The 25,270-nt window shown below is 48.9% G+C and overlaps 1 protein-coding gene across 3 annotated transcripts in view; it reads left to right on the top strand.

The window, feature by feature from the left end:
* Dpp6 (dipeptidyl peptidase like 6) overlaps positions 1-25,270 on the top strand; it is a 749,167-nt gene that overhangs the window by 717,894 nt on the left and 6,003 nt on the right. For all 3 annotated transcript variants that reach the window (XM_055612951.1, XM_055612949.1, XM_055612950.1), the window contains exons 17-22: positions 5,450-5,497; positions 13,401-13,499; positions 15,881-15,950; positions 17,938-18,132; positions 21,071-21,125; positions 24,840-24,951. In XM_055612951.1, the coding sequence (XP_055468926.1) occupies positions 5,450-5,497; positions 13,401-13,499; positions 15,881-15,950; positions 17,938-18,132; positions 21,071-21,125; positions 24,840-24,951 (579 nt within the window). The remainder of the gene's footprint in view (positions 1-5,449; positions 5,498-13,400; positions 13,500-15,880; positions 15,951-17,937; positions 18,133-21,070; positions 21,126-24,839; positions 24,952-25,270) is intronic.

Here is a 25,270-nt window from a genome sequence, read left to right as displayed (position 1 = left end):
GGAAGGAAGGAAGGAAGGAAGGAAGGAAGGAAGGAAGGAAGGAAGGAGGGAAGGAATTACTCAGATGCTTGGAGAGTCGGGGTTTTTTTTAATGTTCTGTATCTGTTTGGTGTGTGTCATGTACATGTGAAGGTCAGAGGTCAATGCTGTATATTTTCCTTGATTGTTTTTTACCTTAATCTTTTAAAACAAGGTCTCTCTTAGAACCTGGAGCCATACAACCTGGAGCTCACTAATTGGCTAGATTGCAAGCTTCCAGGATGTTTCTGCATCCGGCTCCATGGTGCGGGGATTACAGGCACTGCTGCCACACCCACCTTTTACATGGCTCTTAGGTACCACAGCTCAGGTCCTCAAGCTTGTGCACCAGCAAGTTACTAGACAAGCATCTTTGCAGCCCTTCCCTGGGTTGTAACACTGAGCATTTCGTGGTAATAAGAGAAGGGTATGCAGAAAACCACAAAGGCATCTGTTGTCTCATGTTCTAAGCAAGCAGGACAAGGCTAGTGTGCTGTTAAGATTTTGTGACATTATAGGCATACATGCAAATATTTTTGTCTGTACATTTAAAACATTTGGGCTGTAGAGATGGCTCAGTGGTTAAGAGCGCTTGCAGTTTTTTTTCAAGAGAACCTGAGTTTGCTTCCCAGCACCTATACAGGCAATGTCTGTAACTTTAGCTCTAAGGGATCTGATGCCTCTGGCCATCCCAGGCACCTGTATTCATGTGCACATACAGACACATATCTACCATAAGTAAAAATATATCTACCCATAAGTAAAAATAATAAAAATGAAGCTGGGCTTGGTGTCACACACCTTTAATCCGAGCACCTGAGAGACAGAGGCTAGTCCTGTCTACATAGTGAGTTCCAAGTTAGCAGGGGACTACCTCAAGAAATCCTGTCTCAATAAACAACAAAACAATAACACTGGCTTGAGAGATGCCTCCGCAGTTAGGAGCATTAGTTGTTTTTCCAGGGGACCCAGGGTCAATTCTCAGCACCAACATGGAGCTTCACAATTGTCTTTAAATCCAGTTCGAGATGACCTGACACTCTGTTCTGCCTCTGCAGGCATTACACGCACATGGTGCAAAGGCATACATACAAGCAAAACACTCATAAACACACAGAAAAAAGCATAGTGTGTGTGTGTGTGTGTGTGTGTGTGTGTGTGTGTGTGTGTGTGTGTAATAATCCAGATGTGATGATGCGTATCTTAGTCCCAATAATCAAGAGGCAGAGGCAGAAAGATCTTTGTGATTTCAAGGCTAGTCTGGCCTACAAAGCTAGTTCCAGGACAGCCAGGTCTAACTATATAGTGAGACCTGGACTCAATATACAATGTGTGTGTGTGTGTGTTTGTATATATATAGATAAAACCTTTAAAATATTTGGTTAAATTTGCATGTGATTTTTCTTTGCACCTTTTTGTAATAGAAGTTTTTTCATGCTTAAATGTAAATGTGACTGCATATATACAGACATACACTAGGATATCCAGAAGGTTTTAGGTTGCAGAGATGGTTCAGTGTTTAAGAGGAGGGGATGAAGTGGGTCCTTCCTTCCTTCCTGTCACTTAGTCCCTTTCTTTACTATTTGGATTTTTGCTTAGAGACATGTATTAAGTCAGCTTATTAGAAAATGACGCCTCATCCAATCTCTGTGACTTCCTTGCTGCATGAATGAGAATACTTAAAGCCTGTTCCGCCACTGTTCTTGTCTGTAAACTGTCTGAAGCGCTGTGAAGATTGGACTTGAAATTATTCACAGGAGAGAGTTACCAGGGTGCCTCTTACATAGTAGGCACTGAATAAGTAATAATTGTTTACATTATTAATAAGTGTGGACATGCTATGTTTGCAAATTTTCTGTCTGTGAAATGTGTGTGGCAAACAGATGTAGGCTCTTTATCTCTCAATGACTGCCTTGCTCTCCACACGGGCTCCCCGGGGAAGGGATTGCAGAACAAGAATACGCAGTGTGCCTCACTAGTGCGATTCTGCAGACGGTGCTCACCTGCCTGTCAGGCACATGCTCCAGTGGCTTCTCCCCTTTAGGTAGGAGGTGCCAGAGTTAGCGAATGAAAGTACCAGCTTCATGGCCATGTGTGAGCTGTGGGCAAACAACAAGTAATTTTTGTCAGTGTATCCTAAATACCACAGAGACACAGTTATAGTGCAAAAATTGTCATTGTTTCTTGGAAATTCGCTTCATTTTTCTTTCCTGACCAGCCTGTCTCTGACTGGATATGGAAGGGACATAGCATGGAGGGAGAAGGGTCCCAAGAACTGTAAAACAGTCACTGTGGAAATCAGTGTGGAGGGTCCAGGACTGTGTGACAGTCCTAGAAGAAGGAAGCAAAGTCGGAATACTCCCAGAGTTACCTGTATTTGTCACAGGTTTATTCACAGTAGCCAAGTCATCAGCCAAGGGACACACCCATAGGTGAATAGATAAGAGAATGCAACATATATAAGACAGGGACGTATTATCCAGCCATTAGGAAAAAGGGAAGTCCATCATTTTCGCACACACACACACACACACACACACACAAAGGACCAATCTGAGGTCATCATGTTAAGCACCATAAACCAGAATCAGAAAGACAAGTACCACACATTTTCTCTCGTAGACAAAATCTCTCATAGACAAAATAAGTACAAATAAAATCTTATTTTTTTATTTATTCTTTGACAATTTTAAATTTGTATGCAACGTGTCTTGTCTTGCTTACATACCCATCCCCAACTCCCCCTCCTACTTCTCCAAAACATCCTCCTGCCACCTCCTAGCTGGTTTTAATCTTTAATTATATACATGTGGGGGGGGGGTATGCACAGAGGTCAGAGGCATCAGATCTGCTGGAGCTAGAGTGAGAAGCCATCGTGGCCTACCCATCTGGTACTGGGAACCAAGCTCAGACCCTCAGCAAAGCAGTACACACTTTTGACTACTGAGCCATCTCTCCAGCCCCATTCTAGATGTCTTTGAGACACAAAAGTAGAAAGACTATAATGGAAGAGAAAAGAAACTTAAAAGGAAAGCAGTAAGAAAGGACAACTGTGGTAAATATGATGACATATAGAAGTGTAGGATTATTACAGCGAACATTATTTTTTATAATAAAAATGTGCCTTAAAAGGGAGGTGCTGCAGCTGGACATGATGGCACACGCCTGTGATCCCAGCACTTGGGGGGCAGAGGCAGGTGGATCACTATGAGTTCAAGGCCAGCCTGGTCTACAAAGCAAGTTCAAGATAGCCAAGGCTACACAGAGAAACCCTATCTCAAAAGAGAAAAAAAGGGGGGGTGAGGAAGAGGTGCTGGGCCTCCAGGACCCTCACCATGTGCCCTGAGTGATATCAAGATCAGTTTCAGGACAGTCAGTTTCTGCTCTGACCTCAGTCTGTGATTCTAGCCCAGAAGGACACTCCAGAGCACTCTGGCTGAGCCTGACTCTCTATCAACACAGAACATCCTTCTTAGGTCAATTCTCCTGATCTTGCATGAGGTCTCAAAGGCACGCTGGGACTCATGGCAGATCCCTGAACCTCAACTTAGCCATTTGTCACATGGACCCTGGAAGTAGGCAGGGAGTTCTGACAGTGACAGCATGGATGCCAAGCCAGCCTTGCTATACCAAAGTATGCATCCAGTAACATTGATGTCACACACACACACACACACACACACACACACACACACACACAAGTTCCAAGCACCCCAGTCCCCAGCCAAGCATAGGTGGCCACCCTGGCCGTGCTATCCTCCAGATCGCTCTGACCACACACCTCACGTTTGTTCTTTTCTCCTTTTATCTCTACTCAATCCCTACAAGTCCAAAAGGAGGCATCCTCCTCCTCAGTGTTCCATGTTACTCTCTCCACCTCATTCTGCAGATGCTTCTAGACGCTGGAAATGGCAGCACTGAACGAGACAAGCTCTTGTCCATCATCGTGGAGCTGTGTCCTAGTGCTGCATATAAGGGACAAGAACCAGCATGCCAGTAATGTCCAAGGCCATGACATCACAGCCTGTGCCATGGTACCCTAATATAGAAGGCAAGGGAGTGAGTGACCAGCCCTGTGGTCAAGGATGGGTGCTCTTTCAGACTGAGTAGCTAAAGAGAAAGACCAGCCATGCTGATATCTGGGGCTGGGGAGAGCAAGTGGCCCCTAGGGACAGCTCAACCTTCCCTAGGCCCTGCAGCAGGCACAAGAATGCAGAAAGCAACAGAGGCAAGACGGTGTTAGAAAAGGTCCCCAGCCTACCAGCTAAATATTCATCCACCAAGCAAAAATAGTTGAGAAAGCTTTCTTTCCAGCCCCTGCTTCTGCTGCAGGCACCAGAGCAGTGATCCCATGGGTGGCTGAGCCAGGGCTGCTGTCCTGGGAGCTTCCCCCTAACTGCTGAGGCCTGAGCAGGCCTGCTGTCCTGGGAAGCTTCCAGCTGAAGGGGCTCAGTGAACAGGTTCACACATTCAAAAACCACTCCACACACACTGAGGAGTTTACAAAAGCATGACAGGAGGTCAGAGACTATGGTGGCTTCCTTCCAGGGTTTGGGAGGCCATCTTTTCAAGCTTGAGGCTTGAGTAATGTATACTGATTGCAGCAAGGATTGTGGGACTGTGGCCTATCAGTGAGAGGGGGGTTACAGGCCTTTAATCCAAATGGGATACCTTGTAAAATGGTGGTTTACACCATGTGATGGGAACGTGTACAGGAGTGATCAGCAGCGTCTGTGGGAATCCGGTGTTTCCAGGATCCTGGTGTCTTGTTCAAAGTATTGAAGCTACGCAGAGAAAAGCCAGAGACTTGATTCAGATGCTAACAAGCATAGTGCAGATTGGATACCCTGCAAGAGGAACCATCATAGAATCATTTGTTAAAACTTCTCATTTTCATATGCGTGTGCACGTTTGCATCTGTGTTTGTTGCGCGTGTGTGTGCACATACACAGAGGTGCCTGAGGTTGGTGTCGGGAATCATCCTCACTTGCTTCCCCTCCTTGTTCATTGAGGCAGAGACGCTCAGTCAAACCCACACTGTGCCAGTATTACTCATCTCACTAGTCAACTTGTGCTGGGGATCCTCTGTGTCTGCTCTCTGAGGCTGGAATTGCAGGCAGGATGCCAAGCCCACCAGGCCTTCTTGTGGGCTCCAGGGATCCGAACTGAGGTCCTCACTTTTGTGTAGCAAAAGTATCTCCCACACCTGTCAAATACCCAACTGTAGCCATCATCTGTACCATCAACAGGGATCCTGGGAATTAACCTGGCTGAGATAATAGAGCACCGTGTCTCTTCTGGCTGTATTACCCTGTAGACCCAGACAGTCCTCATGTCATAAAGAAAGCTTATTGTCTTCTTTTGTTCTACACTAATGACCTTTTTATTGTTCTGTTTTTTCTCCTTCGGTCTCTTTGCTCTCCGGACCCAGGCCCTGGCGTACCCACTGTTACTGTGCATAACACAACGGATAAGAGAAGTAAGCACTGTTCCTCTTAAATCTTTCTGAGGCTCGGGAGAGTGGAAGCCAAGGTTCATGAGACAGTCGATCCCAACATCCCCCTGACCACCACACACACACACACACACACACACACACACACACACACACACTACAGGGCTTGGAATCAGGCTCTGTGGGTCCAGTGGGCCCCTCTAGCAGCTAGTACTGGCTAAATAAATGATCATGAGGAAAAACATTACTCAGCTGAGGGTCCGTGGTGTCCCTGGAAATGTCTAGGATCCACACCAGCCTATGAGTGCTGAGGCAGGGTTGCCATTCCCCAGGTACCCAGGTCATGGTTGAAATCTTCCTGGTGTGGCCCAGGACCCACTGGATTTGAATGGCAGTCAGTAAGGAGCTTCACTCTTGCCATGCAGGCAAGAAAACTGATCATCATGGACCAGCCTCAGGGCCCAGGTAGGGTTCAGAGTAATCACTTCCTTCCGTAATTAGAAAATCTCTGGAAAAAGCTGATACTCATGTGCTCATATTCTCAGACAAACATACAGAGAGAGAAAAAGAGATTTAAAAATAGTAACAAGCCCTGGAAAGGTTCCAGGAGCAGTAAAGGTACACAGCGATGGAGACTAACCACAGATAACCTCATCAGCTCTGCACAATGAGGAGCCTTTCAGAAGCCCACAGAGCGACACTTAACAGCCAAATGCTCTGTGCTCATCCCCCTAGCCATCTAGACTAGTCTCTTCTGGTCAGGGGCCCTACAGCCAGCAGCTTTTCAGCACATGTCATGAGCTATGCCAGGTCCTCTCCCTCGCCATCATCCCCAGCTCCCCCTCCCCTGGAGTACTTGGCTTTTCCCCCTCCTTTAGAAAATCATATCTCCAAACAGAGCCTGTGGGGTGTTGACAGATGTGACTAAATTATTTAAAAGCTGTTTCCTTAAGAATGTCATTATCATGAACACCAAAGACTACTCATGTGTCTGAGGCTTCTAACCACTTGGAGATGGAGAACACCAACAGAGCCACATCTGTCTGCTACTGGTTCTGGCATTCACCTAGACAGGCATGCAAGGTAGATGCTGGTGACGGGCCCCACGTGGGGGAGAGCTGGGATCACAGTCTGTTCACAGGCCTCTGGAAAAAAAAAATGAATGGGCTGGTGACATCACATGGGCTGTGCCTGTGGACACCCCATCCTGCCCATCTATGGTACCCTGAAAGCCAGCAGAGCTCTGGAGTCCACTCAGGCTCCCCAGGTCCCACATAGAAGACAAGATTTTCTCCTTCCCCACATTTTATGCAATCTATTCCAGGGTCGTTTGGTTGATTTCAGGGCTATTTGTTGTTGTATTTGTTTGCTGCACATGCTAAGAAAATGTTCTACCACTGAGCTGCATCCAAAACCCTGCCAATTGTTTTTTGTAAAGATTAGAACCATCCAAGTTGGCATCTGGCAGTTGTCTCTCTGTCCCTCTGAGCATACCATGAGTCTAGACCAATTTTCCCTACCCAGTACTGGGTACCACCCACCAGATACAAAACAGCCCAGAAAGAGGGATGTCAAGGAACACACAGTTACAAAGGGCCTCTGGGCAGTGCTACAGAGCTAGACTGGTGCCCTGCAGGACCTGAGGTCTGCCCGACTCCCCTTCTAGGAGATACCTGCTAATAAAGGGTAGGAGAGATCAGAAGACATGATTGATGAACAGCGCCCAAGGCCACAGCAGAAGGGTAAAGATCCACAGGACACAGCTAGTGAGGGGTTCTTCTCTCCCAACCCCTCCAGGCAAGGATAGGAAGGAAGGAGAAGTGAAGAGGGGAAACAGGGAGAAAGGGGTTCAAGAGCCACCTTGTGAGCTGGAGATGTAGCTTGGTGTGCTTGCCTATCATGCGCAGAACCCCAAGTTTGATCCCCAGCACCAGATAGACTGGGCATGGGATTATACTTGAAATCCTAGCACTTGGGGGAGGGGGGATTGGGGCAGGAAGATCAGAAAGTAGTTCATTTTCGGGTACATAATAAGTTGAGGCCAACCTGAGCTACATGTGACCCTATCTCTAAACAATTAACGTTTAGACCCTATTTCTAAACGTTAGGGGCAAGCCACCTTGCCCCTAACGTCTATGCTGCCATGAAAGAGGGTCTTGCAGTTTTTCTATAGCACTTGGCCTTCTAAAACCTGGCTTTTCTCTGGTCCCAGCAGAACAGGGTAATACCCTGCAATGGATCTCCTTCAGCACAAAAGTGACAGGCCAAGTGGACACTCATCTGCTACGGCGTCTGTCCCAAGACAATGCCAGAGACTTCCAGGCTGTGGTTACAGGATGGAGTTCTGCTCTCTCATAACAGGACATGTAGGCAATACACAAAGGCAGAGCCAGGCGCCAGTTCTGTGTCCGGGGGGCCTGCTTTAACCTCAGCCCTCATAGCACACAAAGCAAGTTTGTGTCTAACAAGTACAGTTGTCAAATATTTAAGGAGGGTCCGGAGAGATGGCTGAGCAGTTAAGAGCACCGACTGCTCTTTCAGAGGACCCAGGTTCAATTCCCAACACCCACATGGCAGCTCACAACTGGCTGTAACTCCAGTTCTAGGGAATCAGCACGCTCACACACACATACATGCAGGCAAAACATCAAATATTTAAGGGTCACTTTGGTAGCCAGAAAAAGAAAAGTCAGCCAGGTGCGATGGTGCACACCTTTAATCCCAGTGTTGGAGGCAGGGACAGAAGCAGGTCGACCTCTATGAGTTCAGGGCCAGCCTGGTCTAAATAGTGACTACCAGGCCAGCCAAGGCTACTCGCCCAGACACACCCCATTTAGATATAAACTGAGTCAATATGTCACAAATCATGTGTTTGAGCAGTATTTCTCAGCCTTCCTATACTGAGACCCTTTAATACAGTTCCTCTTGTTGTGGTGATCCTGATCATAAAATTATTTTTGTTGCTACTTCATAACTTTAATTTTGCTACTGTTATGAATTGTAGTGCAGATATCTGATATGCAAGATATCTGATATGTGTTGCCTATGAAAATGTCAATTTGACCCACAGGTTGAGAACCACTGCATTAGAGTCTCCTCATACAGGTTTCTTTTTCTGAAGAAAGAGCTGAACAGGCCTGGAGTGTGCCTCAGTGGGAGAGAACTTGCCTAGCCAGCATGCACACTGCCTGGGTTCTAACTGAGGCACCAAACAGAAAAAAAAAAAAAAAAAAAAAAAAAAAACTGGGCCAAACATTTTCAGTGGGACAAAGAGTCATGACCTGATCCTATAGAATCTGAATTTGCCCGGCAATTTTTAACCACTTCTTTAACTGTCAATATTTTGCATCCTTCCTTTCACCCTTTAAACTGATGCTTATATTTCCCCCCCACACCCTACTCCCACCTTCTCCCAGAATTCTTTGCCAACGTCCTACAGACATGAAGTCATTTAAATGTTTTTATGGTTCATAAGCCCAGAGTTTGATCACCAAATGTTTTATGCCCATAAGGCCATACTGAACTGTCACATGTCCACACAAAGCAACTAGAACCATTAGACACTGCTACTGACTGCCAGTAGATAAAGCAGGGGTGATTTCCCCCAGTGACACAGCAGTGGTGTACAGAATGGGCGCTTCTTCCTAACCCCCGAATACAGCTGTAGGACTGTGCGCGTCCTCCTGCTCCTGTGGTAACTGGGCCCTTTGTTTTTAAAGGTCTTCCAAAAGCATTGGAATGGGCGGATGAGAAGAGTTCTAGTAACTCCACTGTGTGTTTTCGTTTGATTTTCTGTGTGTGTTTTTTCTGGGTCTCACTTGGATGCTTTGTGCCTGCAGAGGCCAGAAGAGGGCACTGGGTCTTCCAGAACAGGAATTAGACTTTGTGAGCTTCTGTGGGTGCTGAGACTCAAATTGAGTCCTCTGGAAGAGCTTAGCCTCTAAGCCATCTCTCCAGCATCCTCCATTTCTTTTAACTCCTTCCAGGTTGTATATATATATAAAAAAAAAAAAAAGACAACCTATCTACTTCCAATCACAAGCTTAGTCAGATCCCTAGGCTGTTTTGTTGATGTCAAAAGGCCAACCTTCTGTGTTGCCAGAGGGTCCTTGCCCATCATCATGAATTGTCTGAGTCAACCCAAACTCACGGTCCCAAGTCCTCCATGTGGAGCCCACCTGCTGGCAGGAGGTCCAGAAGTAGATAAGGTACTCAAAGGTCTGTCGTGCTTGTGTGTGAGGCCTCGATGGAAAGGATGCAGGGAAAACACATTGGGCAGAGACTTAGGGATTAATTCCCTCAAACCTTCCATGGATTGTGAAAAGTCTTCTGGCCCCCAGAGCTGCACATGACCACCTTCTGGGAAGGGTCAGTGGCCAGCTTTTGTTTGAGGTCTCTGCACAGAATCTTGTATAGACAAGCTGACACATAACTCATGCCAAGTGAAAGATAGGCCAGGTGCATGGTGTCCACACACTCAAGGATGCCTACAGAGAGAACCAGGAGAGACCCAGAGATCTCACTCCCTACGAAGACCTCTCAGGGGCCTCAGGAGCACCAGCAGCTGACCACAGTACCTTCACAGTACCACCACCCATGAACACAGTACCTCTGGGTATTGGATACACACAGCAGCCTTCCTCATGATGCCCAGCACAATGCCAAAGACTAGAAATAAGACCACTTTGCTGATCCTGTCTTCAAGATGCTCAGCATCTAGCTAGAGAATCAGTGAGAGGAGGTGCATCCCAAAGAACAATCATTCTGTGTCAAGCTGACCATAGCAAGAAAGCATATAGCTCAGAGTAAAAAAAGGTCCAACTGAGGTGAGCAAGTTGAAAAGTCCTTATACTTCTGGGTCTGCCCTCAAGTTAGCTGAGGGATGTAGCGCCAGGGTTGGTGGATGGCCCCTGCCACAAAGATCAAACACAGGAAAGAATAATGCATGGAGAGTGATGAAAAGGGGCAGGGGGGTTGGGGGAAATAGGACTGCCTGACCATCAGACGCCCACAAAGCACAGAGCACACATCTCTGACTCTGCACTGCCTGGAGGGTCATGGCCTACAGAAAAGACACCCCAGACCAAGGGCCAGACAGTCCCTTTACCCTCTAGGTCAGTTGCTTGTGGTTTCCATTGCAATTTGGTCACCAGTTTTCCAGCGACTCGGCACAGTGGTGCTTGCTCCAAGCCCCAGGGCCATGTGGGAACAGCCCGCAGGCCACACAGCCAGGGGAGTGGCTTCCTGAGCAGGCATTTGTCTCTGTGGGCTCACTGTGTCCAGATCTGATAATAGCTAATTCCACCAAATATTAGAGGGGCTCACATTTAATTAAGGAGTGGCCGTGTGTGCTGCAGCCTGGAGGTCCCTGCTGCCCCGAAGTCAAAGGCAGAGTCCTCCGGGAATGGACCCATCTTTTCTTAGTTCTCCTTTGAGCTCCTGCCCTCTTTGAATGCAATTAGGGGAACAAATAAACTAGCTTAACTCAACTCCCCCGTGAGACCACCAGTTCTCTGCTGATAAACCCGGCTGTGTGGGCAATCATTAAATGAGAAATCTAATATTTAACTAAATTTAATAGTCTGTTGCTTTGGTGCTCTTCTGCATAAGGTGGGATTTCAATAGAGAGGAGAGATCTATTCAAAGGCGGCCTGAATAGTCAGTGAGTGATTAGAACTTGCTACGCCCCACACAAGGCCAGAACAGCCAGGGCTGGGCATAGGGGAATGGGTATTTGGCTATGTCTGCGTTCACTCTGGGAAAGCCTAGCTGACTGGGCAGCTGCACATACTTGTGATCTTAGTTTGAACCTTTCCTTTCAGAACAGCAAGTAAGTTTGCAGAGTGACATCAGGGTCAGCTTACACATAAGGAGAGTTGGGCCGGTTGTGAAAGGCTTTAGACATTCCTGGCACCGACCCGCTTCCGCAGATGAAGTTCCCATAAGGCCCAGGTAGCAGAAGCTGAGTGAGATCAGTGTACCCATCTTTGTGGGGCCTCTGCTGGCTGTACTCCCATGTTTGCAGCCAGCACCATCCTCCCACCTTCCAAGCACGCACCCCAGGTCCCTTCCCCATGCCACACCTCGGTCAATCATACATTCAGGCGGAGTAGGGACAATGGAAGGTTCTTCCCAGGTTGTCTTAGTTAGAGCTGTGCTGAAACACCTTGACCAAAAGCAACTTGGGGAAGGAAAAGGTTTATTTCATCTTATAGCTCATCTAGGAAACTCGCGGCAGGAACCTGGAGGCAGGGACTGAAGCAGAGGTCATGGAGAAGTGCTGCTTACTGGCTTGTTCCTCATGACTTGCTCAGCCTGCTTTCTATAGAACCCAGGACCACCAGCCCAAGGATGGCACCACCCACAAGGAGCTGGGCCCTCCCACATGAATGATTAGTCAAGAAAATGCACTACAGGCCGATTTCATGAAGGCATTTCCTCACTCGAGGTTCCCTATTCCCAGATGACTCTAGCTTGCATCAAGTTCCCATAAAACCAGCCAGTAGGAGGGTTCTAAGGGACCTCCATGAGCTGGAGCTTTGAGATAACATCTTAAGGTCTATGTCCTGATTCTCATAGTAATCTTGGAGCTGAGAATAGCAGTGAACCAGATCAGAATCTGGGAATTCATTGAACATTAACTTCCATATGTAATTAGCCGTTCAAGCACCAAAGACTCTACAATCAACTTACTGGACATTGCTTTTCTTTGTGTTGTTGCCTTCACATGTGGAACAGGGAATTATCAGCAGTCAGCCCTCAAATCTTCAGGCAGCCTGAACTCTGACCCCTCACAGAGCCTTGAGCTCCTGAAACCCCTGGAGTGACTGTCAGTCCTGTTTTATGTGTGACTGTCTTGGAGAGGTAGCAAAAGGCCCCACAGGGGACAGAGGGAGAGACTCAGGCAGAAACCCAGGGCTGGCTACTGTCTTAAGATAAAAGCTGGAGCTAGATGGCTATGTGTGGCTGGTAGCTTGCCAGTCATTTTTGGCCACTTATCAGCTCATCACAGGCACAGGACCCCCCCCCTGTTCCGCCCCCCCCCCAAGAGTACACCATCCCTGCTTCCTCAAATAGTGAAGATCCTGGGGTTGTACAATGCTGTGTGTTACCCAAAGTCAAAACCACAGATCACAGAAGCCATGAGTTAACATCTGATGCCTTTGAGAAACATGCAGCTTTGTTTTAGAGGGGTCATGGGAGACCCTGACATTCTTCATAGAACATGGCTTTAAAATATTTTCTAATATTTCCGGGGAACTGGGCAAGCTAAAGGCAGAGGCCCCTTTTATATTGAGCCACAAGCCAATCCTACATGTAACCTTAAAGAAAAAAAAAAAAAAAAAAAGGAAGTCCTGTAGGTTTATTACATATGAGATGATGGAATGGCCATTTCAGCAGGTGAGTAAAATGGGCTTCCTCCCTTCCAGCTGAAGAAACTTCTGACAGGGTCTTTGTGTGTTGTAACCTGAGAATGAAGACCAACACAGATAAGCCACAATACAGAGTCACCCTAAGCCTGCTTAACCTACACAAGGGAGGCCAGGCTCTCAAGTTGCAAAGTGTTGCTGGTGGGAGCATGGTCACCAACTCCAAGTCTCTAAAGACCAGATAACTTCTAAGTAAGAAATCTGGTGGGGGTTAGGGGTGGCAGATAAGGGTAACAACCCGGTGTCTTCTCTTCTGTCATTTCCTGGTCACTGTGGCTATTTTTCCCCACAGATGACTGGTATTGCTTTCCTGAACCCAACAGATCTACAATGTCTTTGACCACCAACGGTGGTCTTGAATGAGCTGATATCTTCTTGCTCTGGACAGTGGCAAGCAACCTACGGGGCCGATGTGTGAAGCGGTGTGGGAGGCATGAGAGAACCCTCAACCCACATAGGTCCCAGAATCTAACGTGTCCTTGTTTCCCCACTTTTAGAAATTTTTGATGTGGAAGTAAATGAGCATGTGCAGAAGGCCATCAGCGAGCGGCAGATGCCTAGGATTGAGTACCGGAAGATTGAAATAGAAGATTACAGTAAGTACTGCTTTTCTGCCCTTTCAACAGTCAACAGAACACCTTGGAGGCTCCAGGCAGAGGTCATGAGTCTCTCCTTAAGAGAACAGGACAGAACCTTCCCTCTGGTCACCACATGTGGGAGATCACCTTCCATCCTCTGTGCCACACCATCTTCCTTTTCAGTGTTCTGCCTTCAGGTGCTGGCTGCGGGCTGATGGAGAAATGCAACTGGAGAAATGCATCCTGAGGGTGTCTGTCACTGCCTGAGCAGTGTCCTGACACTGCTCGTCTCCTGCCTCTTTTCTTTCACGCTCTAGGCACTGTCTAGTTTCACGAGTGCTGCCTGCCCACTAGGCTATAAGATCCAGCCTGTTTGCTAGAATCAGCTAGCAGCAGCCAGGAAGTTATCAAAACCTCATCTCTCAAACCCGTGTGGCTCCCAGCTCAGCCTCGCTGACCCTGGAATCATAGCTGCCTCTGTGTCCACTCCCCTCGCACGGAACCCCAAGTGAGACATGATGCAACCAGCAGCTCACCAACAACCCATGTGGTCCACCCCAGACCACTCACCAAAACACCGTTGGTCCATCAAGTCTCTGGAGTCAGTCACACATGGAAAAAGGATGGGCTGTGAGTCCCACTTCCTCCAGCCCACCTAGTCCAGAAGAACTTTAAAAACTGTGGGCTGAGACTGGGACCCTCTGTTCTGGCCAAGAGCTGCATACATGCTCTGGATATTGTCCCTGGCACACCTCTGTGCCCTGCACAGGTCCTTGCTCCAAGCTTTTGTGGCTGGGTGTCAAAAGTGGCTCAGCTCCCTGCAAGGAGTCCTCTCCTTTGCAGCTCCAAAAGCCCCTTTCTTCTCATCATGCTGTCTAGTTCTGTCATCCCCCTCCAAATTCTGAAAACTGACATCCTCACCTTCCCTTGGGAAAGCCACAGAGGAGCATCACTAGCATCCAGCCCTCTCTCAGGCCTTCACAGCACTATGGCAGGAGAGGGGACCAGGGACCACTAGGTCCAACACGGCCTGACACGGGGAAGCCACCCTTTGGAGCAAAAATTCTGAACAATATTGATCCCTTCCCCAAGAGACCTGTTTGCAGGGTTTGGATTGTTTTGTTTTGTTTTGTTCTGTTCTGTTCTGTTAATCTCTGCTGCCAGATAAGGCTTCTGGGAAATTAAGTGGTGCTCAGAAAGGCTCCCTCTGTACATCCCTCAGACAGGCAGGACCTCCCAAGGTCCATCCCCGATGTAGCCGCACCATGTGTTGTGGATATCTCCATGATACCCTGCAATGCCTGCCTCTCTGCCAATCCCTGGGCCACCGATCCAATTTGCAAGCCATTAACAGTCAGGCTGAGTCAGTAATGAAAGGCTGCTTCAGAGCAGGCTGCCAGGGCTGGGGTGCATCTGTAGTCATTGCACCAGAAAGCCACTAATTCCCATTTAATTGCTGGGCTTTGGAAACCTGGGCTGTGGTTACCCTCAATAAACACATTCCTGCTGGGGCAGGAAGGCTTGTTCTGGAGGTGGGATGAACAAAGAAGCCAGTGTGGGATAATTTCCTGAGGCTTGGTCCTCACCACCACTCCACCCCGCCCACCTCTGGACTCCATCTCATGCCACCAGTGGCCAAACCCAGTGACCTTGGTAGCCACAGGAACAGCATAGCTATCCCAACTCCTTCCCTTAGGTCCTGTCCTTGAGGATCTAGCAGATCCTCATTCCTGCCTGGTATGAACCTGCAAAGGCACTTGTCATGGTAGAGTTCTGCACACTTCTGCACCTCAACGTGCCACTTCCCGTTATTCTCCTCCTCTCCCAGAACCAGCTGCTCATAAATGTCTATCTGCTTTGGTTGGGAGAGAGGGCTCAGCCGTTAAAAGCACTGGCTGCTCTTCCAGAGGACTGAGGTTCAATTCCCAGCACCCACATGGCAGTTCATAATCATCCGTGACTCTAGTTCAATGGGATCCAACACCCTTTTCTGACCTTTGCAGGCATCAGGCATGCACAGATATAGATGCCAGCAAAACATCCAGACACATAAAATAAAAATAAACCCATCCATCCCATCCCATGTATATGGCTGACCCAGCCCTCAGTTGCTCTCCCTGTGTGGAATTCTGCCACCAGCAGGTACCTGTGGGACTCAAAGAGACTAGCATACTTTTTGTGTGAAAGGTGAAGTTTGAGCTTCACAGCAAAGATAGCTACAAGGCCAGTGACCTTTGCAAGGGCCCAGAGCAAACTGCTGTGGAAGCCCCCTCTGTGGACATCGTACCGTTCCCTCCCACAAGGCATCCATAGAAATGCAGACACAGAACCAGGGTACAGGCTAGTCCAACCTCCTGCCCCAGAAGTCCCTGACCTGGTTGTGTTTCACCCCTCCTCAGACTTGCCAATGCAGATCCTGAAGCCAGCCATCTTCACTGACACGGCCCACTACCCATTACTGCTGGTGGTGTAAGTATGACCGCCTCTTTCCTTCTTTCTCCAGTACCTTCTTGGGACCCAGCAGTGCAAGAAAAGGGAATGGTGAACCCTTAAGGGGAGGATAGGATAGGTGATGCTATTTGTTTAGTTCTTAAGATAGGTTTGCTTGTCAGCAAAGGACAGGTTCTTTCTGTAACTCCTGAAGACCTCCCAGAGGTAGAAGAGCAGTTTGAGGCACCCAGGTACCAGTGGTGTGTTTTTATCATTGTAGTGAGACTATGAGAACATTTCTGTCCCTGATAAGTATGGAGGGCCATGGTCCCATAAGATCAAATCATCTAGTGACATCTTCGTATAGCTGAGTCTGATGTTTATACAACAACATGGCCCAACAGGACAGTTCTCAGAACATAGCCCTGTCCTTAACAGATTCCTGATAGTAACACAAGAGTTCCTGTGGAGGAATTTTAACTTAGAACATGGCTGCTCTGGCAAGACCTAACCAGATCTGTGTGATCCATCTAGAATATAAACACACCTTTAACCCAGGAGACAGTGGCAAGCAGATCTGAGTTCAAGGCCAACCTGGTATAGAGCAAGTATCAGGTAAATAAAAGCTTAGATTCAGGTGTGGTGGTATATGCCTTTAACCCCAAACAATAAAGGTAAAATTGTAGGAAAACAGCACCAGTTTTTGAAAGTGATGTCTAATTGAGTGGCAGAAAAGGTAACAAATCAGAGAAAGAGTTGACAGAATAGAATATACCCAACTCTCACAAAAAGAGAAAGAGAAGCTACTTAAGGGGAAATACAGAGAGAGAGACAGAGACACAGAGAGAGAAGAGGCAGTTTTACCCAGACAGGAATGGAGACACAGGTTACAGAGAGAGAACAAGTTACAGAGGTACAGAGCCAGAATAAATCAACTGGGAGAGGAGTTTGAGCCAGAACAGCTGAGTTAAATCAGCCAGCCCTGAGCTCAGTAAGTACAAGAAAGGGCAAGCTTATTGAGCAGTAAGTCTCAGAGGCCAAAAACACTCTAGGTCTAGGTTAGGTTGTACAAAGGCTAGAAGCTTCCAGGACTAGGCATAGGTTAGCAGGCAAATAAAAGTTCCTTTTGCAAGCCCATCCCATATATTTGTCTTCACTGAGACAAGACCTACCCATAGCACTGGCCACTTCCCATGGTATAAATTTCCACTGGAAGTGTTTTTGAAGCCACACTATGGTATTCTCAGGGGAGAAGGGAAGAGCCAAGTGCAATGTCCCTCACCTCCCCACAGGGAGAGCCTCAAGTGCCCACCTCCAGGAGAGAGTGGTACCTCACCCTTCAAAGCAGGAAGTCACTGGGCCAGCCCGTGTGTTAGTTCTTGCAACTTAACCATAAAGAAAGGTTCTAAGCCAAGGAGCTGCTGAAGGAGTCCCAAATCCTGGGCCCTCGGGTGACAGGCATCGGGGTGGGAGCAAGACCAGTGTTTGTCAAAACCCAAGCAGACGGGAAGAGGTTCATGTTGGAAATGCTCACCGGAAGAGAAGCACATGGGACATAGCTAAAGTGCTTGCCACACCAATACAAGGACCTGAGCATGGTGACATACCCCATAATCCCAGCACCAAGGAAGCAAGCAAGAGTGTCCCTGGGCCTCCCTGGTCAGGCCAGCCTAGCCTACTTGGTGGAGTTCCACGCCAGTGAGAGATCTCAACAAAACAAGGGACATAGTGCCTGAGGAATAAGACAGGAGTTGACATCTGGCCTGCCTACACACACACACACACACACACACACACACACACACACACACACACCCTTGAGATGACTGTCATGCCATAGGATTCTCTGAGGGGTATGTGAATGATCCCTGGCTCACACACCCTAGACAGCAGAACCCAAGGCTGTGGAGCAGGCATAGGACACCGGGTAAAGGGAAAGACACATGCGTGGCTCCCCATGAGAAACCTTCCCAGGTGTGGTATTTGCCAGTCACCATGCAGCATGCTGAAGACCTATCTCTTCTAGGGATGGTACCCCAGGGAGTCAGAGCGTGTCAGAGAGGTTTGAGATGACCTGGGAAACAGTGTTGGTGAGCAGCCATGGAGCAGTGGTGGTCAAGTGTGACGGCCGAGGCAGTGGCTTCCAGGGAACCAAGCTCCTGCATGAAGTACGGAGGCGGCTAGGCTTCCTGGAGGAGAAGGACCAGATGGAGGCTGTGAGGTGAGAGGCCATGCTGGCTGGGCAGGGGTGGGGCAGGCTGGGCCTGGGGCATGCCAGCTGCCGTGGCCACCCATACACACACATTCTGTGCTTCCACTAACAAAACTCTGTGAGCAATTCTATGCATGTCTCCCGGGAAAATGCTGGCAGAAGCCTCCTGAAGGCTTCTCTACTGACTTCCACACAGCATGATGGCTTCCATGTTGAAGTGCTCCAAGGACAGGGCCAGAGGCCAAGACTCAGCTGGGTCTATGTATTAATCACTTTTCTCTGCAGACAAGCCCCTGACCAGAAGCAGCTTCAGGGAGGAAAGGTTTACATGGGTTCACTACAGTGTTCGTGGTACCAGGAACCTTGGCTAGGACTCCTTGGATCTTAATGGATTAGGAAACAAGACAGGAAGTGTGGCTAAACCTGAAGGCCCATCTCCCAGTCACCCATTTCCTTCAGTGAAGTTCCACCTCCTAAAAAAACCTCCCGAAAATATGCCACCAGCTGGGAACACACGGCCCTACAGGGGACATTTTATATTCAGACCGCTGCAGTCTGTCTGGCTTCTCTGTGCTATGGCCTCTGTGGGGAAGTGTCGGGACATCTCCAGGTAGTACGAAAGGAAGACCAGAGAAAGACTATGAGTGAGGATGGGTCACCTCAGTACAAAGAAGAGGATCCAGTGCATATATGTGTTGCTGGTCAGAAATGCCCTCTGGCCTCTGAGTCATGGCCTGTCACTAAGTCAACGAGACCCACCAATTGCCACCAAGGAGAGGAGCTCAGCGCCAAGGGACAGGTGCGCATGCTTTACATTGCCCTAAAAGTTTTAAAGAGCATGAGCCACCTGTGCCAGGATCTAGCTGGCCTCCAAGCTCGCTCTGCAGAGGTCTTATGCTACCCAGGCCTTTGAATGTGGCTGTGCACTGGGAGTGATGTGGAAACAGTCCCACCATCCTGCAGGATCTCAGGCGTGGAAGTGCGAGGAGGAGCCATGTGACATCATCATGAGGGCCATCCTCATGGGTGTGTGCATAGGCCTGGGCATGATGGAAACGCACAGGACTGGTGAGGCCTCCGTGTGTGCTGGAGACTGCAGCCAGCCAACATCCTATACCTGAAGCTTAAAAGCTTCAGAAGAGGAGCCTTGGCTGACGTTCAAAGAGTGGTGTTTTTTTCTTTTTTTTTTTTAAGACGCAAAGGACCTTCTTCAGGGAGTATTAGCTGCCTTTGTGTAGCTGTGATCAAAATGCCGGAGGAACTGACTCAAGAGTATAGAGGTTTATTTGGCTCACAGTTTCAGAAATGTCAGTCCATTATGGCAGGGTTCCTGGCAGTAGGAGTGTGTGGAGGCTGCCCTTCACACGGTGGTGGACCAGGAAACAGAGAGACTGGAACCAAGGCTAAGCCGTAGCCTTCAGAGGCCCACCCCTGCTGCTCCCCCTCCACCATCTGACACCCACCTCCTAACTGCTCCATAGTTTCTTCACATAGCCCCATCACACAAGGAACAAGAACTTAAAGCTCAACGCATGAGCTTGTGGAGGAGAGCTCAGGTTCAAGCCACACTGGGGAGTATAAGCCAGCCAAAGACAGACAAGGGGGTGTCTGCAAATCTCATGTAGCTTATAGACAGAAATCATGTGGGACTGGAGAGATGGCTCTGAGGTTAAGCACACAGACTGCTCTTCCAGAGTACCTGGGGTTCAATACCCAGCACCCATGTGGTAGCTGGTAGCTCAGGTTTTCTATAACTCCAGTTCCAGAGAGCCTGGTGCTGTTTTTCTGGCCTCTACATTCATGTGGTACACAGTCATACATGCATGCAAAACATTCATACACACAAAATAAGAAGACATAGAGGAAAACATCCCCAAAACCCCAACAATGGAGAAGGCATGTGTGTGAGGGTGCATTTGACAGAAGTCTCTCTCTCTCTCTCTCTCTCTCTCTCTCTCTCTCTCTCTCACACACACACACACACACACAGACACACACACACACACACACACACACACACACACTTGTATTTGCCTTTAAGGCAAGGAGTGTTGTGGTTCGGAAGGTCCACAGAGGCAGCAGATCCTATCCTTGCCACTTGCCCTCCTGCCTAGTTTCCTCCCTGTCTTCTCCAGCTCTTACCTCAGTCCATCTAGCTTAACACGGTCACAGAGAGACTCACTGTCTCCTCCCTGTCGTGGAGAACCCAGAAGAAAGATCAGGAGCCCTTTGGACTCAACCCGTGAGCATAAGATCCCTGGAGCCACTCCCTCAGAGCTTGGGGACACAAAGATAAGAGTTGTTTTCACTCATTCCGTAAAAGCAAGGAGTGAACCCACCAATTTGTCAAAGACAACAACAAACATATTCTAGGAAGAAAAAAAAAAAGCAATGATGTCACTTCTCAAACACAGGAGCTCACACAAGAGCCCAGCGGTAAGTTATAAGGCTTGGCACCATCAGACCTCCAGGCAGACTTTCTGTGTGGAAGGAGGTGGCTGAAGCCAGCCCATCAAGCTGACTCCCTAAAGCTCTCTAGCTCTGAATGTCCTCCACGTGCTCATATGCCCTTGGAGCCCTCCTCATGGGTGTGAAGTCCCCTGTCTAAGGACAGTCACGTAAACCAACACGGTGTTACAGAAAGGAAGAGGGTAGAGAGTGGGAGGGTGGGAGCAAAAGGGTGAGGCCTCTGGTGCTCCCTGCTGCTTTTAAGGTTTCAGCTATGCACCTGGAAGTTCCCCCAGAAGCCTCATCAGCATTTAGGATGTAAATACTGTGGCCACCAAGTGAATAAATAAGAGCAATAAGCAACTGCACTTAGAATCCCAAGATGCTTTCTAATTTGAAGAGGTTCTTCATGCATGCTGTGGCTAATCAACATGGCCAGGGACCACGGCTGTAGGGGAGACCCACAGAGCTCTCCCTCCTCTCTTCCCTCTGACTGCAGGACCATGCTGAAGGAGCAGTACATTGACAAGACACGGGTGGCTGTGTTTGGGAAGGTGAGTCGTGCTGTCTTCTGCCCGGGCTCCTGAGCCCTGGAAGGCAGGAACTGTGTCATCAAAGGCCGTCGGCCTCCTGTGAGCCACTGAGATCACCTGTGGCCTTCAGGGAGGGAGAGAAAAGAGCAAGAGGTTAGTGACTGAGGCATTGTGGGGAGGGCTTATCGATGGCCATTGTCACATGACCTGAAAGGAGAGACGATAGGCCAGGTCCTTATCAGAGAGCTGCACTGAGCTCCTCGTCTTTCCCTTGCAGAGCCTGGTGATGGGCACTCCAGGAAAGGAGGGAACAAGAACCAGGGTGTGGACATTTTCCTGTGTACCGCCACACCAATCCCCATGTTTGCTCAGATGGAATGAAGACTGTAGGTTCCCCATGGCTCAACCACAGCAGTTTCTAGCTGGCAGCTTATGGTGTGGCCTCGCTTGGCCCCATATGGGCTGTGGTAGAGGCCCAAGGATGGAAGTTAGGACTCCCAGGACCACTTTATGGCCTCATAGGCCACCCTTCCTGCCTCATACAACCTAGACTGGAGACCCCTTCCTCTCAGCAAGCTCATGGCTGTACATGTTTTTCCTCCATGGAAGCCCTCCCCCAGCCCTGCCCCTTCTGAGGAGCCCAGCAGTCAGCACCAGGATACAGACCACAGACTAGGGAGCAGCGTACACTGGGGACCTGACAGTGTCATGTGGGAGACCCCAGAAACAGGCAGAGCAGAGCCCACTAGTACTGAGTTACCTTGTTCATGGCTCTCACCAAATCCCTAACAAAGAGCAACTTGAGGGAGAGAGGCTTTTTTTTTTTTTTTTTTGGCTCCTAGCTTCATGGTGGGGAAGGCACAGCATCCATGGTAGTGGGAGTTTGCATTACATCTCTGGGGATAATTGGCCAGGAAGCAGAAAAAGCATCAGGCTGAGACCAGAGGGAGGGTTGGCTGTGACCTTGCACCCTAACAACTGTGCTAGGACCTCAGGATCCTTTCTTATTTAAAAAGGTTGCCTCTGCCAATGCCTGCCACCTAGGCCCATGTCCAAAAGGTTCTGTGGTCACCCAGAACAGTGCCACTAGCTGGGGACTCACATTCAAAACATGAGCCCGTAGAGTCATTTCATCTCAACTTTAATCCACCTGCACACCTGCAGAGGTGAGGCCACAGAGAGGCACCAGCGGTCTCTCTTCTTGGCTCAGAGACACACCAGAACCTGGAGATAGCCCCTCCTGCCCGTGAAGAGCTAGCTAGATCACTGATAAACCTAACTGGGGTAGTGGGGTGTCAAAACTCAGCACACCCCTTAACCCTCACATAGCTGACTTTCCCAGCACTATGGTGGCAGAAGGGAGGGGGCCAGAGCCTGTGTGTCCAATGAGCTTCACTCTCCCCAAACACACGCCAATGTCCATCTAGAAGGCGAGCTAACCTGGCCTTCTTTCTTTGCCTCAGACAACCCAGCCCACTGGGACTATGCCACTTTCTCTGGCCACAGCAGGCCCAGGGTCACCTGGTTGCCAGTGGGCTTTATCAGAGTGTGGTCCACTGGGCTCCACAGGCAGCCTGGTGTGTCATCTGGAGAGGGAGCATGCAGCTTCAGGTGCCAATCATCCCCTCATTGCCTGAGTCAGGCACGCAGCAGCCTATGCTGTTTGCTGGATCCATCTTCCCCCGTCCTGTTGACTGGGGCCACACACTCGGCTGTTTGGGTTTTGTTTTCCTTTGTTTAAACATGTCTTAAACAGAGGCTCCACCTTGGGCTGCCACTTCCGTCTCTCCCAGGGGCCCCACCACTGCATCAACTCTTTATTAGTGTTATTACACTGTTTGGTCCCAGGGGCCACCAATTCTTTCAGAACTTTTGCGTTCTGTGGCTTCTCCTCTTGTTTCTTCATGGGCTGTATGAGTCTGGGTGCAACACGGCTCTGTGTGTCTCCCCCCCACACACACACAATGAGGAGCTCAGGGCCAGAGAGCCCTGTGCAGTAGGGCTTCACACACACAAGGGGACATCTGTAAGCTGCATCCCGTGAGTTCTGGCCGGAGACTGCAGGCCACTGTGCAGTGTTACTGGCCTCTCATTTAAATCCTGAAGCCCCACTAGAAAAAAAACAATGAAAAAAATGTTTGGGGAAAAACAAACAAACAGAAAAAACAGAATGACTTAAAGGAACATGCTTAGTCTGCTAACAAAAAATACTGCTGCCTAGAAAATGATGTGTTGGGTATAGTGGTGCACACCTATAACCCCAGCACTTAGGACTCTTACAGAGGAAGAATGAGAATTCAAGGCCAGCTGGTGCTAAATAGTAAGGTCCTGTCTGCAGAAGTATCAGGAGTATGACAAAGAAGGAAGGAAGGAAGGAGGAAAGGAAGGAAGGAGGGAGGGAGGGAGGGAGGGAGGAAGGGACGGAGGGAGGGAGGGAGGGAAGGAAGGAAGGAAGGAAGGAAGAAGAGAAAACTGAAAGACTGCCGAGCAGCAGTGGCGCACACCTGTAATCCCAGCACTCAGGAAGGCAGAGGCAGGTGGATCTCTGTGAGTTCGAGGCCAGCCTGCTCTACAGAGAGTTCCAGGACAGCCAAAGCTACACAGAAAAACCCTGTCTCAAACAAACAAACAAACCACACTACCACAGTACAATATAATATAACAATAGACATACTATCAAGCCAAGGAGGAGCTTGGCATGATGTGGATGTTACCCAGGCTTCAACAGTTGTGAGGTTCTCCACACCCCCTGTCGCCACAGTCACACCTAGGTTTGTACACGTACAGACACTTATTCACTCATATAGCTATAGATTCTTACATGCACTCTCACACGTACATGCTTGACATTTACGCACTCATACACATGCATTCACACATACACGTATGTGCTCACATGTTCACATAAGTACACGGGATCACAATATACATTCATAGGCAAACATACAACTGTATTTTCAGCTGCATGCCCATACATGTAAGCACGCATGCTCTTATGTTTCTTCGCTAATAGGGTCACGTATACACAGATGCTCACAAATGTTCACCCCTCCTCCCCCAGCACGATCATTCATACACCAGCATACTCACATAAGCCTTCTGCAGCCTCCGCTGTTACCTGGTTCTCTCAGCCCATTGTGCTCAGGAGTGTCACATTCATTCCCTTTGACTCTTAGCAAGCTGTAATACTTGGATGGGGTACAGCTTCAGCTAGCAGACCCGTGCTGGGGGTTCCAGTGGTCAGGTCACATGGGCGCTATGGGCTCACCCTGCCTGCAGAACACACAGGAAGCCCTGGCTGGCAGGCCTGTTCTCCACCTCATCACCAGGCTCTGTCTCAGTTTTCATCAGATCACACAGAGACAGGCACTGGCTGTAGATGAGGAAGTGGAAAGCATTCAGCTGGACTAGAATGCTGGACCCTAGCCTTCCTCTGTCGTCATTCTAGGCAGAGAGAGGTTGTATCTCTAGGTCATTAGCACACTTAACCCAGATCCCTGGGCACTGGGTCCTGAAGAGGGGAAGACTGTGTCTCACAGCATGGAGCCAGGAAGCTGGTTGTTTAATGTCTCATTTATTGCCCAGCAAAGATGTTTAGAAATTCAGATTTTTGAAAAACTACATGAACACACAGATTAGGGGCTGGCCTTCTTGGGCCCAGGCCAGTTTCCTTCTGAGTTGTGGGTGGTGACTGCCCCCGACCTGCCTCTTTTCTTTCCCTCTTATGTCTCCTAGGATTATGGTGGTTACCTGAGCACTTACATCCTCCCAGCCAAGGGAGACAATCAAGGCCAGACTTTCACCTGTGGCTCGGCGCTCTCTCCAATAACAGATTTCAAACTCTATGGTAACAGCCTCCATGAGATCCAGGGCTGAGCTTGCAGCGTGGCCCCACCTTTTCCATCAGCACCTCTGTGCCCAACAGCAAGCACCCCCAGTGCATACTGACCCCCTAAGGCAGGAGGGAGGTCTCTAGTCATTGTTTGGAGTGAAGGTGGTCAGTGTTCCAACAGGCAACAATCACTTTCCAACATCCAAGGCCAGCTCACAGCATGTCAGAAAAGCCTGTCCCCAGAGATGGGAGGAGGCAGGTAGCAATACCTGGGCATCTTTCTCCTGCTGCAGGAGTGTGTGTGCTGGGCAAGTGCAGAGGGGAAGGAAGTGCA

This window comes from Psammomys obesus, unplaced genomic scaffold (genome assembly GCF_907164565.1).
Source record: "Psammomys obesus unplaced genomic scaffold, mPsaObe1.curated_primary_1811, whole genome shotgun sequence".
Classification (NCBI taxonomy): domain Eukaryota; kingdom Metazoa; phylum Chordata; class Mammalia; order Rodentia; family Muridae; genus Psammomys; species Psammomys obesus.
This window is presented reverse-complemented; position numbering and strand designations above follow the sequence as displayed.